The 18,665-nt window shown below is 30.7% G+C and overlaps 3 protein-coding genes across 3 annotated transcripts; 2 read left to right on the plus strand and 1 right to left on the minus strand.

Moving 5' to 3' along the window:
* The first annotated feature begins 397 nt into the window (after positions 1-397).
* LOC119835994 lies at positions 398-4,566 on the plus strand. Its single transcript, XM_038361148.1, has 5 exons — positions 398-620; positions 737-967; positions 1,273-1,431; positions 1,579-3,795; positions 4,007-4,566. Exons 2-5 carry the CDS (start codon positions 799-801, stop codon positions 4,090-4,092), a joined length of 2,631 nt encoding a protein of 876 aa, XP_038217076.1. The 5' UTR covers positions 398-620; positions 737-798; the 3' UTR covers positions 4,093-4,566.
* A 397-nt stretch (positions 4,567-4,963) lies between these two features.
* On the plus strand, positions 4,964-13,190 carry LOC119836044 (porphobilinogen deaminase). The gene is made up of 7 exons (XM_038361254.1): positions 4,964-5,293; positions 6,047-6,119; positions 7,015-7,201; positions 8,860-8,942; positions 9,480-9,664; positions 10,928-11,087; positions 11,349-13,190. The coding sequence occupies exons 1-7, from the start codon at positions 5,240-5,242 to the stop codon at positions 11,849-11,851; spliced, it is 1,245 nt and encodes a 414-aa protein (XP_038217182.1). The 5' UTR covers positions 4,964-5,239; the 3' UTR covers positions 11,852-13,190.
* Positions 13,191-14,596: 1,406 nt separating this feature from the next.
* On the minus strand, positions 14,597-18,486 carry LOC119836067 (mitochondrial import receptor subunit TOM20 homolog). Its single transcript, XM_038361281.1, has 4 exons — positions 18,235-18,486; positions 16,179-16,282; positions 15,399-15,503; positions 14,597-15,191 (listed from the first exon to the last, which is right to left on the minus strand). Exons 1-4 carry the CDS (start codon positions 18,359-18,361, stop codon positions 15,060-15,062), a joined length of 468 nt encoding a protein of 155 aa, XP_038217209.1. The 5' UTR covers positions 18,362-18,486; the 3' UTR covers positions 14,597-15,059.
* Positions 18,487-18,665: the final 179 nt, after the last annotated feature.

Genomic DNA, 18,665 nt, shown 5'->3' on the forward strand with positions numbered 1-18,665 from the left:
TTTAGAATCCGTCAAAATCTATTTTTCATAACCCTAAATGATAGGGGTAAACAGAACAGCGATTTCCGGGGTATTATTTTAAAAAATCCACACTTATTTTCTTCTATTCTTATTTTTATTGAAGATTGAATGGCTTAGTTACGAGACCTTAAGAAGATAGTGTATTTATCTATGCCTCATATTTTTCACTACAACATAGCATACATATTATATCCTAAATGTTTGCTCCATGTTAATAAATTATTGTAAATATTTTTTTTAATATAGCAAATATTGGTATAGGCAGTATAACCAATATTTGTTATATTTTTAATTTAATTGACCACTATTAAGAATGAGGAAAAATACATTTCTTAAAGATTTTTAATATTTTCGTATTTCTTAATCAAATGGCAACATTAAAGAATTGATCCGTTGATTTCTACAACATGGCGATTTCAGATTGACAAACTTTCTGTTCAGTAAACGTTAAGTATCGCGGATTTTGTTCGTTTTTATTCATATTTGTGAATTGTCTTCGCATACATAACATTTATCTTAACCTCATTTCTGTTAAGAGTGGATTTTATATTAAAAATAGCGATAGCCGCCATTTCATGAAACAAATATCTGGATTACAGGTAAAACCAGTTTTGTTACTTTATTGTTATTTAATACGCCTCGTACACCTGTGTTTAAATATCTTATGAACACGCAATAACCATATTCTTCAAGAACAGTATATTTTTTCACAGAAAACTATACAAATTTAAACGAAATATCCATGAGTGGATAAAGTCGAAGAGTTATTTGCTAAAAATGCCCCGGCGTTGCTTGGACACTGAAGAATTGGTGGTAGCTAAGAAGAAGAAAGTAATAGAGGAATGTCCTAGTCTAGATGTGAGTTATTGTGATGACGAAGCACTCAGCCCAGGCATTATATTCACTGATGTAACTCAAAGGAAATGGCGCCTTGGAAAACCCATTGGTGAGTTAAATTATGCAAAGTGTATCAGGAAATAATGTGTCAAATATAACATTATCTTGAAACATCTTTAATGGTAACATTAAGCATATTAGTTTCTATGACAGGATCTCTGCTCAAGCTTTCTAGCAGGTGTAAGATGTAGACATCCCCAGGTCAACTAAGTTTTTGTCAAGAGTTTTCAAACTTGTAGTAAGAAGTAAAAGTTGAATAGAGAAACATTAGTTCATAATTTTAAACTCATTAGATTTATCCATTTTTGTTCCATTGTTTATATTGGGATCCAATAATTTATTAGCCATTTACAGGTCGGGGAAGCTTTGGTAGAATCTACTTGACATCTGATGATGTAGAGAAAGAAGTCACTAAATTAAATGCCAGATATGTGGTCAAAATAGAGCCACATACAAATGGACCCTTATTTGTGGAGGTACACTGCTTGATTAGATCTGGACAAACATCAAAAGGTAAATTAAATGATTACTAATAAAACTTCGACAATTTTTACACCCTGTATTATACTAAACATTTAAAATTTTAATACTTATTAGTATAAAATAGCATAATGAATAAATTAATTGTTTTTTGGTTTACATTTAATATTTCTTTTGCAGTGAAAGCATGGCGGCATCAGCACAAACAAAAACGGCTTGGCATGCCCCATTATATAGCAAGTGGTTCATTCACTGATGAAAATACTGGCATAAAATATAGATTTCTTGTTCTACCACGCTATGACATTGATCTTCATAAAGTTATAACAAGAACTAAAGTTCTTGACTTAAAGAATGTGCTCATCTTGGCAATGCAAATTTTTGATGTACTTGAGTACTTACATAATCAAGGATACACTCATTCAGATATAAAGAGTTCAAATCTCATGCTGGGTTTTGATGGAAATAAATTCAATAAAGTCCAAGCTCTTAAACCGACACTATCATTCCAAAAAGACACAAAACAAGCTGTTGTTTTGTCAAGAAAGCCAAAAAGGGTCAAAAGTAATAAGGGGCGTACTTCAAACTACTATGATGATGAAGACTTTACTGTCAGAGAGAACCGAACATCACTAGATGATCCCATTCATGATAAAAGACTGGCCAGTGTTCGCAACAAACTGTCAAAAATATTAACAGACAAGAATAACAGAACCCTGCATAGACATCATGCATTCAATTTACGGCAGATCACAAATTATGTTAATTATGAAGACTTAAACAGTTCCATATGCTCAGATAGATCATATCAAATACTACTAGATGATGGAAGCAAGATTCAAGATGATGACACCAATGAGTTGGAAGAAATTTACAGAGAAGCAATCTTATCACAGTCTAATGGACAAATATACTTATTGGATTATGGCCTGGCATCAAAATTTTTGGATTCTAAAGGTAATCATAAAGAGTTTGGAATGGATGCAAGGAAAGCACATGATGGTACTCTAGAATATAGCTCCAGAGATTCACATATTGGGGCACATTCTCGGAGGTCTGACTTAGAAACTTTAGGATACAATTTATTAGACTGGCTCACTGGTACATTACCATGGAAAACAGCAGAAGTTCTTGCCGAACCAGATTTAGTGCATGCATTGAAGAAAAATTTCATGAGTGACATCAAATTACTCTTAAAAACATGCTTTAAAACTGAATTCTATCCTCAGTTCTTGGAAAAATATTTACAATATGTGACAAAATTAGATTTTACTGAAAAACCTGATTATGACTATTGCAAAAGTCTGTTTAGAAGTGAATTGTTGAAAAATGGATATGTTTTTGATAAAGAGCTGCTTCTTAATTTCAATGAAGCGCCAAAATCGCCGATTAACAGGAATTGCTATTCAAAGAGACTAGGTACAAAAAATACGCCATCTGATTTTCGTGCAAGGAATGGTATAAAAAAAGCCTACGAAAGAGAAAATGTTTTTTCTCTTGAGAATGATTTAAAGTTGGAACTTCTTAAACAAACTTTAAATTCTTCCAGTGACGGTCATAGAAAACCATGTACTTCCCGTAATTTCTTTATATCTGATGCTGATTTAGTTGCACGACTGAAGAAGACTTTGATGCCGCACGATATTTTTGGAAAAAAGCTATCGCCGAAAATGTTGCGATCGAACAAAAGAAATATAAAACGCAAGGGTGTGAGGCGACACCGGAACAGTATTGGGAAATTTGGTAATTTCTTGGGTTCGGCCAGGCAGTTTACTTGGGCAGAAATATTAGCTGGAAACCCAGAAGATATTATTCGAAAAGAGCGCAATCCACCACCAGTTGACACATTTGTAGATGATGATTCTACTTGTAAGTATAGAATAAGGAAACTATCAAATGCATCTGATAATTCGGACTCAAACCTTCAGTCACCTTTATTACAGAAAGACTATTTACAAGGCTTGAATCCGACGTATGCTATGAAAGATGTGGTAGCCAATTTCAAAAAGAAAGTTTCAAAAAAATTTCATAAAAGTTCTGAAGAATCCAACCATGGGTTTGAAGGTTATACACCAGCAATGATAAGAGTTGTCAAATTAAGGGAAAAACGGGAGAGTAAAGATAAATTGGAAATGGCAAAGCCAGAAAATGAGAAAATAACCAGTAATAGATGTACAAGGTCTATGGCAAGCAAATGTAAACAAATTATTAAACAAAAGACTGTAAAAAATATTAAAATAAATGAAGAAGTGTCACAAAGAGAATGTGAGCCTCCAGTGGAAGGAAACCAAAATGATGGAACATCACCTAAAAAAACACGAAAATCTAGTAGAGTTAGGAATAAACAAGAAGTTAAAGTTATTGAAAATCCTCCGTCATCAAAATCGTCACCAAGAAGTGAGTATATTAATTCAATTATTTTTGCTGATCATTCTTAATTGAATTCAATAATTATAAATCTCTTTTTGATTCTTTTTTATAAGTTTTAGTTATTAAAAAAACCCCAAAATCAAATTAATTGAATATTAATATATATTCAGAATCTCTATGAAAGTTTGACTTAGACATGCATAGAATTTAATTGTAATGATAAACTTTTCTTTTTTAGAAACTCCAGTCCGCAAGAGAACCACAGTTACCGTGAACAGGCTAAGATTGAGGAGCAGTAAACGCAAAAAATTAAGTTCAAATTAAAGTGTCCCTTTAAATGTTAGGATAAGTTTTAGCAATTAATTTTTTATTTACTTCTGTATATGATATGAGGGTTTTAATTACATTCTAAATTTACTGATTTAACCATGGTATATATTATGGTTTTATCTTTTTATTGATGATTAAACTCATTATGCAGACATTGGCAGGAATTGCTGTTGGGGGTAGTAAGAGATGCTAATGACCAATGACGATATGTGAAACTAATTAAAAATTTCTTCTGGAATTGATAAATTCGTTACATTTAATGCATCTTACCGTCCCCTTTTTTTTATTCTCAACTATTATAAGAGAAGGCGTTTTTTGCTGAAAAATGACGAGTGTTTGAAAAACATTAAAAATAATATATATTGTTCCAAGTTGAAATTTGGTTCAGAATTTATTATTTTTTAAAAGTGATTGCCATTACATAGATTTACTGTGAATGTGTTATGATCAAATAAAATATCATTTTTATATAGACTTTTATTTCCCTAAATTGTTAGATGAAATTATGACAATTTGAGAAATCTGATCAAAGAGAATCCGAATATCGCTTAAGTATATATTGTGAAATACAAATTAATTATTACTCTATAATGTTCTGTGCTCTTTACTCAATTGAAGTTTCATTCAATGTACTTTTTACTCCTAACACCTTTGATATATATTATAAATGAAAATCCAACTCTCATTTATCTTCAAAAAAGCGTCACAGAATATTGAAAATAGATATATATTATTTTCTGTGTTGATCTATTATTTATTGGCTTGAAGGTCTCGTAACCAAGCCATTAAATATAAAAAAAAAAATCTATCATTTAGTTTGACATTGACTGTTCATAAAGTTTTTGAAATGACGGCAGTCCAATCAAACTATTTGGCATTTGTAAATTGCTGTCATTTTTCAGTTTCCTATTATCACTAACATGACTTACGTTTTTCGTGTAGTTTAATTCAAATAAATAAACTAACTTGTCCACTACAGTGTTAGTGACAAGGCATTAGTTTATCTGTACAGTTTTTTATTATTTACCAAGTTATTCATGTGTGAAATGTTATAATTGGTGATATAACCTACAATATAATTTCTTGCCTTCAGACTGAAAAGTTTATAAACTCTCGTCAAAGTTTTAAAAGTTTAATAAAAATGGAAAACGAAAGAATCCGAAACGTTATCCGAGTGGGTTCAAGGAAAAGCGAGGTATTCAAATCATCTATTTATTAGATAACTGATAAGCAATAACTTTATTCGATGTACTAAACAGTTTATAGATAATTTGTTTATGATAATATAATCTAAATTTGCGAAAATAATATGTTCTAAGGTACAGAACAAATAAGAAATAGTTATATACACGTGTAATGGCATTTCAACTCTCAGGGTTATTAACATGCTCTGCCTTATATTATGCAAATTAAAATTTTAAAATCCAACTTGTTTTGTAATTCAAGTTTTATCATGAATTAAAGTGACATTATATTATTGTATTTGTTAAAGTTTCGTGAATCAATATACATATAAATGATGTTAACTTCCTCAAAATTACTATAATTCTTCACTCTTTTTTTCTAACATTTAAAATGTATTTCGATACATATTGATAATCGATTTAGTTATGAAATCTAAGTAAATTACCTTTAATATTTATAAACTTCTATATATAAAAAGTTTCTTTTTTCTTATCAGTATAATTCATTTATTTTTCAAATCAAATACTTAATGTAAAAAAATTAAGATATATAATTTTTTTAAAACTAATATTCCCAAAAAGAGGAGGTTCTAATAATAGTGTGATTCAAAAGTGGTGTGTGTTTTATTTGGTGTTTAAAAGAAATATGTTGTCATTTGGTACCATTTTAGAATCTATACTCGAATTTTTCCCCCATGTCCATTTATAGAAAATTTATGTTTGTGGAAATAATGAAATATTATGTATTGCATCATTTTTTGCAGCTGGCGCTCATACAAACAAACTATGTAATTGATAGTTTGAAGAAAGTGTATCCGGATAAAGAATTTACACTAGGTAATTATGGAGTAATTATTATACAAATTATATAGAGAAATAGTAATAATCTTAATCAATCACAATAATAATTTTTATTTGTTTATACTTTGTTAAACTTTTAAAAGAGATCAAAATAAACAAACTTATTGGGTGAGAAGTGCAATGATGTACCAACAAATATTATAAATGCAAAAGTTACTGTGTGTGTTGCTTCTTCACACCTCAACCGATAAAACATTCTGCATGAAATTTGGTACCAAGATAGCTTGAGACCTGCGAAAGGACCATAAGATAGGTTTTACCCTGGAAATGCCACATCAACTGGAAGTGTGATGGTTTTCCTTTGTCTATTTGGATGAAGTGGCGGGCTGAAAGCTGGTGTTGTAAAATTGGGCACACTTTCCATTAATTTTGATGATTTCACTTAAAAATTAACAAACATTCAAAAATAATGTTTGTTTAAATGCAAATATTTGTGTTTTTTAATTCATAAAAGTGCTTTATCATCAATCCATAAAAATAAAGATTCCAAGTAGTAACAGTAATATTGCATCGTCATCATTTTTATTTTTAATTATTTAATCATAATCAGGGAAAAATATCACAGATATTATAATAACACAAATTTCAAACTGATACTCACGAAATTAAATTATAAAAAATATAGCATTTGTCTATTATAATGATAAGATATTAAATCACATAACTTCTTGTTTATAAAATGAGTATGTTATCAGTGACCCAATGATGTTATGGGTATTATTTAATTTGAAATGATTCTACAAAAATTTTTTCGTAAAGACATACAAATATATATAAATGTGTAATTGTTGTTGAATAACAATGACAGCAACAAATGTCCTAAAAAAAATTCCATAGTCAATTGATAACTCTTTTTTTTTATTTTCTGCAGTAACAATGACAACACTGGGTGACCGTATACTGGATGTATCGCTCCCGAAAATCGGGGAAAAATCTCTCTTCACTAAGGACCTTGAAGACGCTTTGAGAAACAATACTGTAGATTTCGTAGTGCACTCGTTAAAAGATTTACCCACGACCCTACCTGATGGGCTGGCTATAGGAGCTGTGTTTGAGAGGTATGCTATTTTTTACTCTTTCATAAGTGTTTTATAATAATACATAATATATATCTATGCAATATGGAAACATTGAAAAATAAATAATTATAAAAGATAAAAAAAATATAGATTTTTTTAAGAAAATAATATAACCATTTATTTCGAGACACAAAGAAAGTAATAAAATATATATGGTTGCGAGTGCCAACCTTTTGGCAAAAATATAATCATTCTCAGATCAAAGAGGCATATCTGAATACACAATATATATATATTGTAACTGCATTATAATAACATATATAATTAATAAGATAAGATACATATATTAATTAATAAGTTCTGCTTTTAATATGTTTTTTACATTTACGATTTTTCTCATTCTCATATGTATGTACTTATTTAAGAGTATAGGAAGGAGGTCGCAATCATACGAAATCCGTTGCAGATCCCTAAAAAAAATAGAATGTTGCTAGGCAAGTTATACTGAGTAGGATTTTAGCCATAGTGTATAGAAACCGGTTTTAATTAAATCAATTTATTTATAAAGGCGCAGATAATCACAAATTCAAACTCAAACATTTATTCATTCAACTAGACTTCTTATAGAAGTACTTTTGAATCGTCATACTACACAGTTCTAACATTTACCACCGGTTCGGAAGGCAGATTCTACAGAGAAGAGCCGACAAGAAACTTCGTAGTTGCTCTTTTAAAATAAACACACAATTTTAGCATAGTTACATTTCCGTTATAGAGTATACGTATCTTTAATTTTTAAAATTACAAAATATTTTTATGTCATCTCGTATGCATTATGTCCTATCTATATGTCCTATATGAATAAATGCATAAAAACAGTTTATTTGCGCCAAAAAAAAAGAAAATAGTACAATAAGAAGCAACTTTTATCGCTAAAACAGCGGTTCCTTCTGGACAACCTTAGGTCGAGGTTTATAAAATTATTTTATATAGTTGTAAGGCGAAATATTTCTTATGCTTTTTATCATTCGAATTCATTTTTAATCGTTACCATGTGATGGCGCCTTAAGTTGTAAACGAATTTCCTAGAACTAGGACGTGGTAGTATTGCGCACGCGACCAATACAATTTTATCGCAAATTGTATGTTTAAAATCAACAATTTGGTTAATAGTAATGAATGGACGAGTTCTTTCTCTCAATACGTATTTAATTCAAAGCGTAAATAATAATAACCAGATATCATCATCACTGTCGACCAAACCAGCTACGAATATAAACCTACCTTTATTTCTTACTAGCTTTTGCCTGCGGCTTCACATGCGTTAAATTCGGAGTAGTTTTATAGATGTTATTATATATAAACCTTCCTCTTGAATCATTCTATCTTTAAAAAAAAACCCATCAAAATCCGTTGCGTAGTTTTAAAGATTTAAGCGTACAAAGGGACATAGGGACAGAGAAAGCGACTTTGTTTAATACTATATAGTGATACTCCTTTTATCGTTAATGAATTACAATTGTTCCATTAATAAATTAAGACGTTCTGTAACTACTTCAAAATTTGGTTGGTTTGTTTTTCTTTTTAATTAGAGTGGAATTACATAACCATAATATGTGTACAACATATTCAACCGTTTTATATCGGTAAAAATGTGTATAAATGAAAGTTTTTTTTGTTGTATTTTTTTCTAAAAGAGAGGACCCGAGGGATGCGTTGGTTGTTCGAGAAGATATCAAAGAAACCACGCTCGCTGACCTTCCGGAAGGTTCTGTTATTGGTGAGTTTATGATGAATGTTGTTATATTATGTTGTACCTCTGATTTTCTCGATGTAAGAAACAGTTATAAGTTTTTCTTACATCATTTGAATATGTCCCCTTATTAATTACTTTTGTACGTAGCAAATGTAACTTCTTTGTCTGTTTGTTTGTTTAACTATCTATTAAAAACTAATCGATAGATTGAGACAAATTTTTCATGATAATAGATTAATATTGGGTTAAACTCATAGACATTGTACATCTCATGTTTAATTACTAATTTAGCGCTACCCAATACCAACATGTGATAGGGGATAGAAAATTTATTCGCCAAATATGACATTAAATAATAATGTCAACGGGCCGGTGTTTAAAATAAGTAGTTGACGAGATACTTCTTTCAAAATACACGACGTTCAAAATTTTGTATTCCACGCGAGGAAAGCCGCGGGTGGAAACTAGTCAACGAAATATGTTTTTTTTTGTATATGTGTCAATAATAATATTATTTATAATATGTGTCATCGTCTAAATTGACTTTTTTTTGTTTCAAAGGTACATCGTCATTACGTCGTACAGCACAGCTAAAGGGTAGCTACCCTCAGCTTAAAGTGGTCGATGTTAGGGGCAACCTCAACACGCGGTTAAGGAAACTCGACGATCCCACTACGGAATACAGCGCATTATTGCTCGCACACGCCGGCTTGCAGCGAATGGGCTGGGGCCATAGAGTAACTAAGGTAGATGTTAACTGTTAACTCACTATATACCGTAGCATAAAGGTTTAAACGAGAATCATTAATAGAAAATTTTTGCAGTAAAGAGTAAAAGTTTATCTTCATTCTACTGTATGTATGACGTCATCACATCGTTTTTCGTTTTCGGTTATTTTCTTTAAAAATATGCGATATGAAAAATTACCAATTTTCACTCAAGGTCTTATTAAAAATGAAATGTAGTCAATCAATTATATATTTTACTCATAGAGAATAAGTAACAATTTCCCGCAATATATAAATTGACGAAGCTATCATCTGCCTTTATAGTATGTACTGACAAGAAAGAGATATGTATGTCACTTTATCGCTTTCTGAGATTGTCAATGTTATATGACATATCCTTCATATCTCTATCACAGAATAATAAGTACAAGTACTCTATGATCACTTCTCTATGTCTATGGATTTACCACACCCAAATACATGATCGAGTCTACACATGCAAATTACAAACACAAAATAACATATCGTCTTGACAATGAAAATCTTTGTTAAGATTCAATAACAAGGACTATATTAATATTCATAAATTGCAATGTAATTAATTAACAATCAAATTATTAAAAAAAAAAAAAAAAAACTGGAACACCGGTCAAGGATGGCTGAGGAAGCAATTATGGATCGTGAATAATTACTCATCTGTGAAAATGTTATTACGCTATTGTTTTTTTATTAGTGTCGATTATTGATTTTTGTATGTATAATTACTGTTATGTTTTTGAGTTTTCACGTCGTAAATTTAGCAGTTACTTTAGACTTACTGTATTTAAAAAAAAACTGAAACATTCAAGCGAAGCTATTTTTGTTTGTCAATAAGAAAATTTAGGCTATTACTAATTATATAAAGCTTGAACGCGCTGACTTCAAGAACTACAGAACCGAATTCAATAAATTCTTTTGTCGTTGGATACCATGTTTCTGAGTGCTATAGACTATATCTGTACCGCGGGCGAAGCCCAGGCTGACCGCTGGTCTTGTAAAATGTTATTCGCAATGAAAGGACGACATCTCCCTCTTTCGTCATCCTACCTTGTTATGTCGTCAATTTTTTTAAAGAAAAATACGAACTGATATCTTAAAAGAATGATGTGAAATTTTTTTATAAATACGAGTGTTAGGAATATGCATGTTGGTCTAGATTCAAACGTTTGTTTTTCGTACAAAATAGAAAATTATGTTCTAAAAATGGCCTTTATTTTCATACCAAAGGAAATATTCTTTTAGGTGTTGCCATGTTCTGAAATGATGTACGCAGTGGGCCAAGGCGCTTTGGCCGTAGAATGTAGGGCGGATAATGAAGAAATTCTGGAAATGTTGGCGCCCTACAATCACGTTGAAACGTATTGCAGAATATTGGCTGAGAGAAGCTTCCTGAAGACTTTAGGTTGGTATTGCCATCAGAAAATAATCACTTATATAAGATACGGATTGATTTTTCAGGCGAAGTTTCGACTGGTTCAATCGACTGACGGTTCCTTTTTATTAGAATGTTCCCTTGTGTTCCCATTTGGATCAGGTCTATTTGAAGGCGGTTTAGTGTTTTTGTTCAAAATAATTATTTACATAAGATTTTATATGTTTTGATGTTTTAATACTGAAAGCTGATTTTGTACATCACTAAGCTTAATTGAAATACATTTTTCAGGCGGTGGCTGCAGCGCCCCCGTGGGAGTGTCGACCAAACTAAAAAAGCTGGAGACAAATTTCTCACTAACCATATCCGGCGGTGTCTGGAGTCTCGACGGGGACACAAGGATCGACCACACGCTCGAGCAAACCTTCGAGCAAATCAAGAAGACGCAAAAACACAAACTCAGCCCCACCGAAGACGGCTCGCACAAGAAAATCAAAGTGGACGAGACAAGAGCGGATAAAAACTACAACCCGTTGGAAGAAATGGATAAAATGCTAAAGGAAGGACGCGGGAATCTGAGCTGCGTCGATACTAGGAGTCCGGAGGAAATAAAGGCGTTATCGGAGAATATATTCTGTGGTCTGACAGAGAATAAGAGTATCCCGCTTGATGTGATTCAGAAATGTGATAGCTTAGGCCGAGATTTGGCAAATGAATTGATATCTAAAGGCGCTCTTGAAGTTATGAAAGTGTCCCAAGATATCATAAGGAGCTCCACCGCAGTGAGGTCTTGATGTTTCTGTCGTTTCAACGTGGCCAGAGATTTAGATGTTTTATTGGAATTTAGGCTTTGCTCACATAGGAAAATAAAATTTATATTCATTAAAATACGGTAGCGAATGCTCTGGCAATTAATTGGATGATAAAATTTAATGCTTGGTATACAAATTGCAGTATCAAGGTTGAGCAAACAGTGATGAAAATGTACAAAATTTTAAGTAAATTTGTGCAGTTGGTTGTCAAGGGATTATGTTCATATAACATATATATTTAAGTAATAAATTTCGTTGAACCCTCACTAGTAGTACTAGGTGACTTTGTAGGTGAAAATTTCCTTACCGCTCCATAATTTAAAATGTGATAAAACATTACATTCCCAATACTAAATTTTTTAAATCGAATTCATTCTTAAAACTCATATTTTTATTTCTAATATTTAAATCCAAAAACCATCTTATTAATATCAGGTTTAAATTTTTCGATAATTTTCTAATAACTAACCAACTAATAATGTCACGGTGCACAAAGTTTATAGTGATTTTAAATGTTTACAAGTCTTACGGGTGCTATATCCATCATACTATATGTATCTTTTTTTTAAATACACAATATGTATTAAATGCATCCCGTGTATTCCACACGTATGTACGAGACAAATATAACGTATATTTGTCCCTTTTACTCCAGACTTTCAGGTTTAAAGTTTATTGCACTTTGTACCCTGGGTTACTTCTTCGGTGCTACATAGATAAGCTCGATAATTCACATAAATAATATAAAAAAAGAGTTCACTTTCAATTGTGCAATGAGATTGATTAATGTGGTTTTAGATCTCATTGTAAAATCATTGCGTATATTTACTTATACATTTTAAAACATAATATTTGCAGTTATTCTTGGTCCGTATTAACCCTTCTTTTTGCGAACTAAAGGAATAACTTTGATCATTATTTAATATGACAACATTTTACGACTATTTTTTTACTCAAGAATCTTGAATTTAAATATCCATTTAATATGCATACCATATTACGTATGTAATACCATACTCTATTTTCTAATCAAATGGGAAGGTGGTAATATACTAATATAAAAAGTTTTTTATTAGAAAATTGTGTGTTCATTGAAAATTGTCTTGATTTTCATTTAAGATACATATAAATAAATATTCAATAGGTGTTTACGTTTCAGTTTTGTTGGTTTTACACAACATTTAATATATTCTGTTAGTTTTATGATTAAATGTTTTTGTTGTATTTTAAGGAATCTTATTTGAAAGCATTATTTTAATCTTAGATAATTATTCTTAAACACATAGTTCAGTCTTGGAGCTCTCTTTGGACCGTATACTACGAAAATGCATGACGATTTAATCATATGTATCATGCATTTCATACAAGGTTCATATACAAAGCCAATATAATCGTCTAAGGTATGCAAATATACGCCAACGATAATGCTGACGACTACCAATTTGTAAATATATTGTTATTAGTATAGATAATGTTATTGCGGAATTGTTTGTAAATATATTTAGATAGGTACTTATTAATAATCGGACATTATAATCACGTACTTATTGTTATTGTTGATTTTGGGATATTTTATGATTAAATGGTGAAACTGGGTACAATACGTAGTTTTATTTGTGAACAAACAAGCAATTCTAAGTAGTTATGTAATCCTAGGAACATTATTCCTATATATTACTAGACTTTTTTTTAGAAACTAGCAAAATACACAATTTAATGCGTCTTTTATTTCGATTGAAGTTTTATTTCGGTCTGGGAACTATGGCTAATGCTAATAGCTATGACTGTTTTAATAATTTTGATTATTATGAATAAAAACAAATTGAAATAAATAGATTATTTAGTCATCTTTTTATTTTGATTAAGTACTATGCATAAAATATAGCTTCTTCAGTAGCTATTTAGTTATCACTAATCCGTTTTGTTTGAAAATTATAGGAAACAAATACGTATTAGCGAGTTTAATAGATGTTTATTGCTATGTATTTTGGCGTTTTAACTTTTTCCCTATTTGGAACTAAGGCATTTAGTTACAACTAATAATAGGGTAAATATGTTTACACGAACACACAGAGAAAAAAGAAAGTTGTGATAAAAACTCTAAAACGACAGAATGGATTTTAATGATTCTGTTCATTGGATTTATGTGTAATTGGATTGGGGATAATAACTGGAATTAAATATACCCATTAGTTTTGTAAGCTTACAAAAACCAATTGCATCTGAGCCGTGAAGTTCTCTAGAACTAATAAAAACATAGAATAAATGTATATCTGGACGAAGCTGTGGCGAGCAAGCTGGTTTACAATGAAAATTAATATTCTAAGGTGATTTGTTCGTTGGTCATTGCACAAATGTGCGTTTTTAATAAAAAAAAATAGACGTCTTATGTATGTAACCTTTATTGTACAGTTTATACGGGGTTTTGAGCTAGATTAAATGTCTTTTGGCTAGATGCTAATCCTACCAATATTTTTAAGCTTAAGAGGACATACGTATGAACATGTTTGTTTCTCTTTACGCAAAAACTTAACAAATTTAATGATAATTGGCAATGTTGAAGCTTGTGAACCAGCAATCGTAATAAAACATGGGCTATACATACTTGCTTGTGCTTAAGGGCGAAACTGCGCGGCAGAACTTGTTTAGTCATATAAATTCTAATAAACGATATTGCAATATGGTTGCACCAATAATATTATTATGTAAAGGAAAATAAAACGATAATTATTACAATACTTTTATTTCACAATAAAATCTCAATCAAAACTCAAGCATTCTTAACCAGTTGTGAACACAAAATCCTAAATAACACTAACAAATACCTACATTATCGTTGAACTTTACTCTCATGAAAAACGCGCGAAGATTTAAACATGGCGGTAATTTCAAGTACCTTTTCATAGCCCCAGTACTCGAGTTGAAAAAAAAAGTCATGACAAGATTTAAATTATTTAAACGAAGCATAGAATCAAGTTGTAATGACAATTTCGAAAAATCGAAATAGCATTTCCATATTCAAATTAAAAACTGATATTATTAAAAAAAAAGAAAAACAATAGACAAGATTTTTTACAATCAGCCAAGGAGAACAATGATTGAACAATAATGCACAGATAAATAATAACATATCGAAAGGTATAGATAGCAAAAGAATTGATAGGCCAATAATCTAACTAAAACAATTTATTTATTCGACATCTTCCTCTTGCAACCCACTACCGCCGCTCGCCCGCATGGACGCGCGGAGACGTTCTGAAACTTCTGGAAGCTTCTTAAGAAGGAGGTGGAAAATTGGTGCCGGCATGGTTTGTTGGAGGACCTACAAAAATAATTAATTCAATGTCAATTATAATTTTAAACTCTATAGTACAAGTCCGCTATAAGCTGTTATGTCACAATTAATAAATGTAGTAAATTTGTGCAATCCAGATTTACTCATTAATTTAGCTTATTATCATTTATCACTATTAATTTGTCTCTATTTACTATCTCCAACTTATCTACTTTATATGAAACTTCAACTTACACTAAGCAACTGCTGTGTCTGTCCACATACTGCTACTGCTTGACCAAGATGCTCCACACCCGCTTCCAGGTCTCCAGCTGCCAGCAACTCTTCACCTAATTGGATCTGAAATCAATTACTTTATGTTATAATACGTTTTTATGTTATAGCACCTAAACATACTATAATTATGTATTTATTCATAACATATTTATTACTTTTTAAATTATCCACATTTGAATTTGAATATTATCAAAACTAATCTAGTAGGTACATTTTATGTGTGAGTAGAAAGAGATTCAATACATTTTATCTAATTATAAGATGATTTATTGTTTTATATATTGTTTATAACCTTATTTCACAGTAAAAAAATCATTCATTTTATGAAATATTTATCACCTAAATGAAATTAAAAATAAACTTCATTGCAACATCATTTTTACATTTTGAGCATTTTCATATGGCTCATATTATCAGCAAGAAAGTGACTAATCATTACTGCCACTTATGATTATGATAATAGATATCATCTATATAGCACACATATATAACACTAGCTATGCCCCGTGGTTTCACCCGCGTAAGTCTGTATCCCGTATTAATATCGGGATAAAAAGTTGCCTATGTGTTATTCCAGTTGTCCAGCTATCTACGTACCAAATTTCATTACAATCAGTCCAGTAGTGCGTGGAAGAGTAACAAACATACATTTATAATGTTAGTATAAGTATATAATATACAACGACACACCCACGAAATGTTAATGTTAATCGAAAATCAATAGTGCTTAAAGAGTACCTGTTGTAAGAAGAATCTTTGCATGGCTTCGTGATCGTTCATGTCGGGCAGTGGGCCGCCCATCGTGCGCGACCTTGTGGCATTCTGTTGTGCCTTTTGTCTGCCTGAAAGATATAAAAACGATGGGAATTTAATTTCAATTAATTGATTCATGTGATTGCATTCACTTAGAAAAACTGGGAGATATGTTCATTTAAAAAAAGTATGATGAATATTATGTACATTGAAAAAAGGGGTATTGCCAGTGCAATAATGGAGCGTTTAAAATTTTTTTAAGAGTGTCATATGAGAAGTGTTTAAAAACACTCTTTCAGTTCATTTAGTATGATTAGGACATTTAAAAATTTGTCTGGATTAATTTCAATTAAAAATTATACTGATGAGTGTAGGACACTTAGGAAATTAATCGACTTTTCTACTTGAAACATGTTGGATGGTGCTTTGTGACAACCTGACTTACATTTTACCAAACAAAGCCACAAACGCGGATGCACTATTCGCAAGAATTCTATGAAGGAATTATCAAGAAAATGCTCTACTAAGTATGGTTACCACCTCAAGATATATTAAAAAGTTCCTCTAAACTATATTTTACTTATTAAATCTTTAATATCTTCTATAAATGAAAAATAAATGTTCCCTGCCTGTGCCATAGTAGTGAAATGATTTGTGAGCAATTAAAAAAAAAAGAAACTGTTATTTAATGACACTAGCGAGGAAAATATGTGCATTCCATTGTTATTTATGTGTGCATTCAGTTGTGTAAATATCACTCTCTAGATTTGCAATTGTCAATAGTCAGATTTATAAGAGACTAGCTGCGCCCCTCGGTTTCACCTGCGTATGTTTGTATCCCATAGGAATATCGGGATAAAAAATTGCCCATATGTTATTCCAGTTGTCCAGCTTCTACGTACCAAACTTCATTGCAATCGGTTCAGTGCTTTTTGAAATAGTAACAAACACACACGCATCCTTACAAACTTTCGCGTTTATAATATTAGTAGAAAGTAGGATTAGTATGAAGGATGCAATATTCATTTATATTAAAATATTTTATAGTGAAAACTTTATAAGATTAACATGTGCTTTATTACATCAGTTCAAGCTTAACAGCACTGTTTGCTATCTTAACGACTTGTTACATATTCTTAATTTCTTATTTTATACTTATGAATGATATTTCTACACTTCAGAAACTACTCAAAATTAATTAATATTTCTACACTAATATTAGTTAATTTGTATTTTTGTTTGTTTGTAAACTCAAAAATAACTGGACCGATTTTAAAAATTCTTTCAAAACTAGAAACCTGCAACTTCAATGAGTGACATAGGCTGTATATGTACCCCGAGCAAAGCCGATGCGAACAACCAGTATATTATATAGTTCTTGATATATCTTTCTGATATTGACTTACATTACTGTTAAAGCTTATATATTAAATGTCAAGCTCCCGGATCTCGCCCTGTTTTAAATATTGATTGATTATTTAAAGTTAAGTTGAAATTTCAGTTAATTGGTTATTTCATCTTCTTTGTGAAAAAAGATCAGTCAGTGAAGACGCTTGACGTTGAAATGTTGATTATCTTTTACCAATCATCATTTACTTGCAAATGTTGTTTAGGATTGTGATTAAGTATTATTGAATTCAATGGTAAATATAGATACGTATTTTACATTAAGCATCTACAAGATCAACCTTATCATAACTAAATAATTAAATGTTTAAGGAGTAATAAAACCAACTGTATAAGTCCAAAGATGCTTTTTTTTGGGAATAGGCATTATGATTAAATGTTATGTATGTATAATGTTATGTAAATTCGTCTAACTCATTTACGCATAGATTTCTGTAAGCAAAAAGCGTAAATGTAACTGGTAAGCAACATAAGAAAAAATTAACTAAAAACGTGACAATAGTTACGTACCGAAAAATTTTTAGGTTGTTATTATACAACAGCTGTTTAAAATATTACTTACAAGCACCGGAAAATAAGTGCATACAGTGTATTTAAATAATTACTGAAAATTTATTTTAAATATTAAACTTACGTTCCCTCAATTTCTTTTTGTAAAGTGGATCCTTTCTGCGTTGCTGATCAAAATACACACAATACCCTAAGAAAAGAGTTCCAGCTAAGCCGACTGCGATTCCAAGAGTTGTGCGACTTAGTTCCATTTCAAAATATGTTTTGTAGCGATTGATTCATACAAATAGGATGTTGAATTTCACGTCTTTTTAGTTACAAAATTCTAATGTCCGCCATTTACTGAAAAGAAAGAATGAATGTTGGTATCCCTGTTCTTCACTATTGTTATGATTTTTTTGGAAACGTTCTACTTAACTGCTTATTTACATAATCATCTTAAAAAAATAATTTTATTGGTTGAGTTTTTAATTTAATGCAGTTTAATATATTTATTAAGGAAAAATTAAAGATTTTTGATGAGAATTTATAAAAACCAGCAGTGTTTTATTTTAT

Source organism: Zerene cesonia, chromosome 22, assembly GCF_012273895.1.
Source record: "Zerene cesonia ecotype Mississippi chromosome 22, Zerene_cesonia_1.1, whole genome shotgun sequence".
In the NCBI taxonomy this organism is placed as follows: domain Eukaryota; kingdom Metazoa; phylum Arthropoda; class Insecta; order Lepidoptera; family Pieridae; genus Zerene; species Zerene cesonia.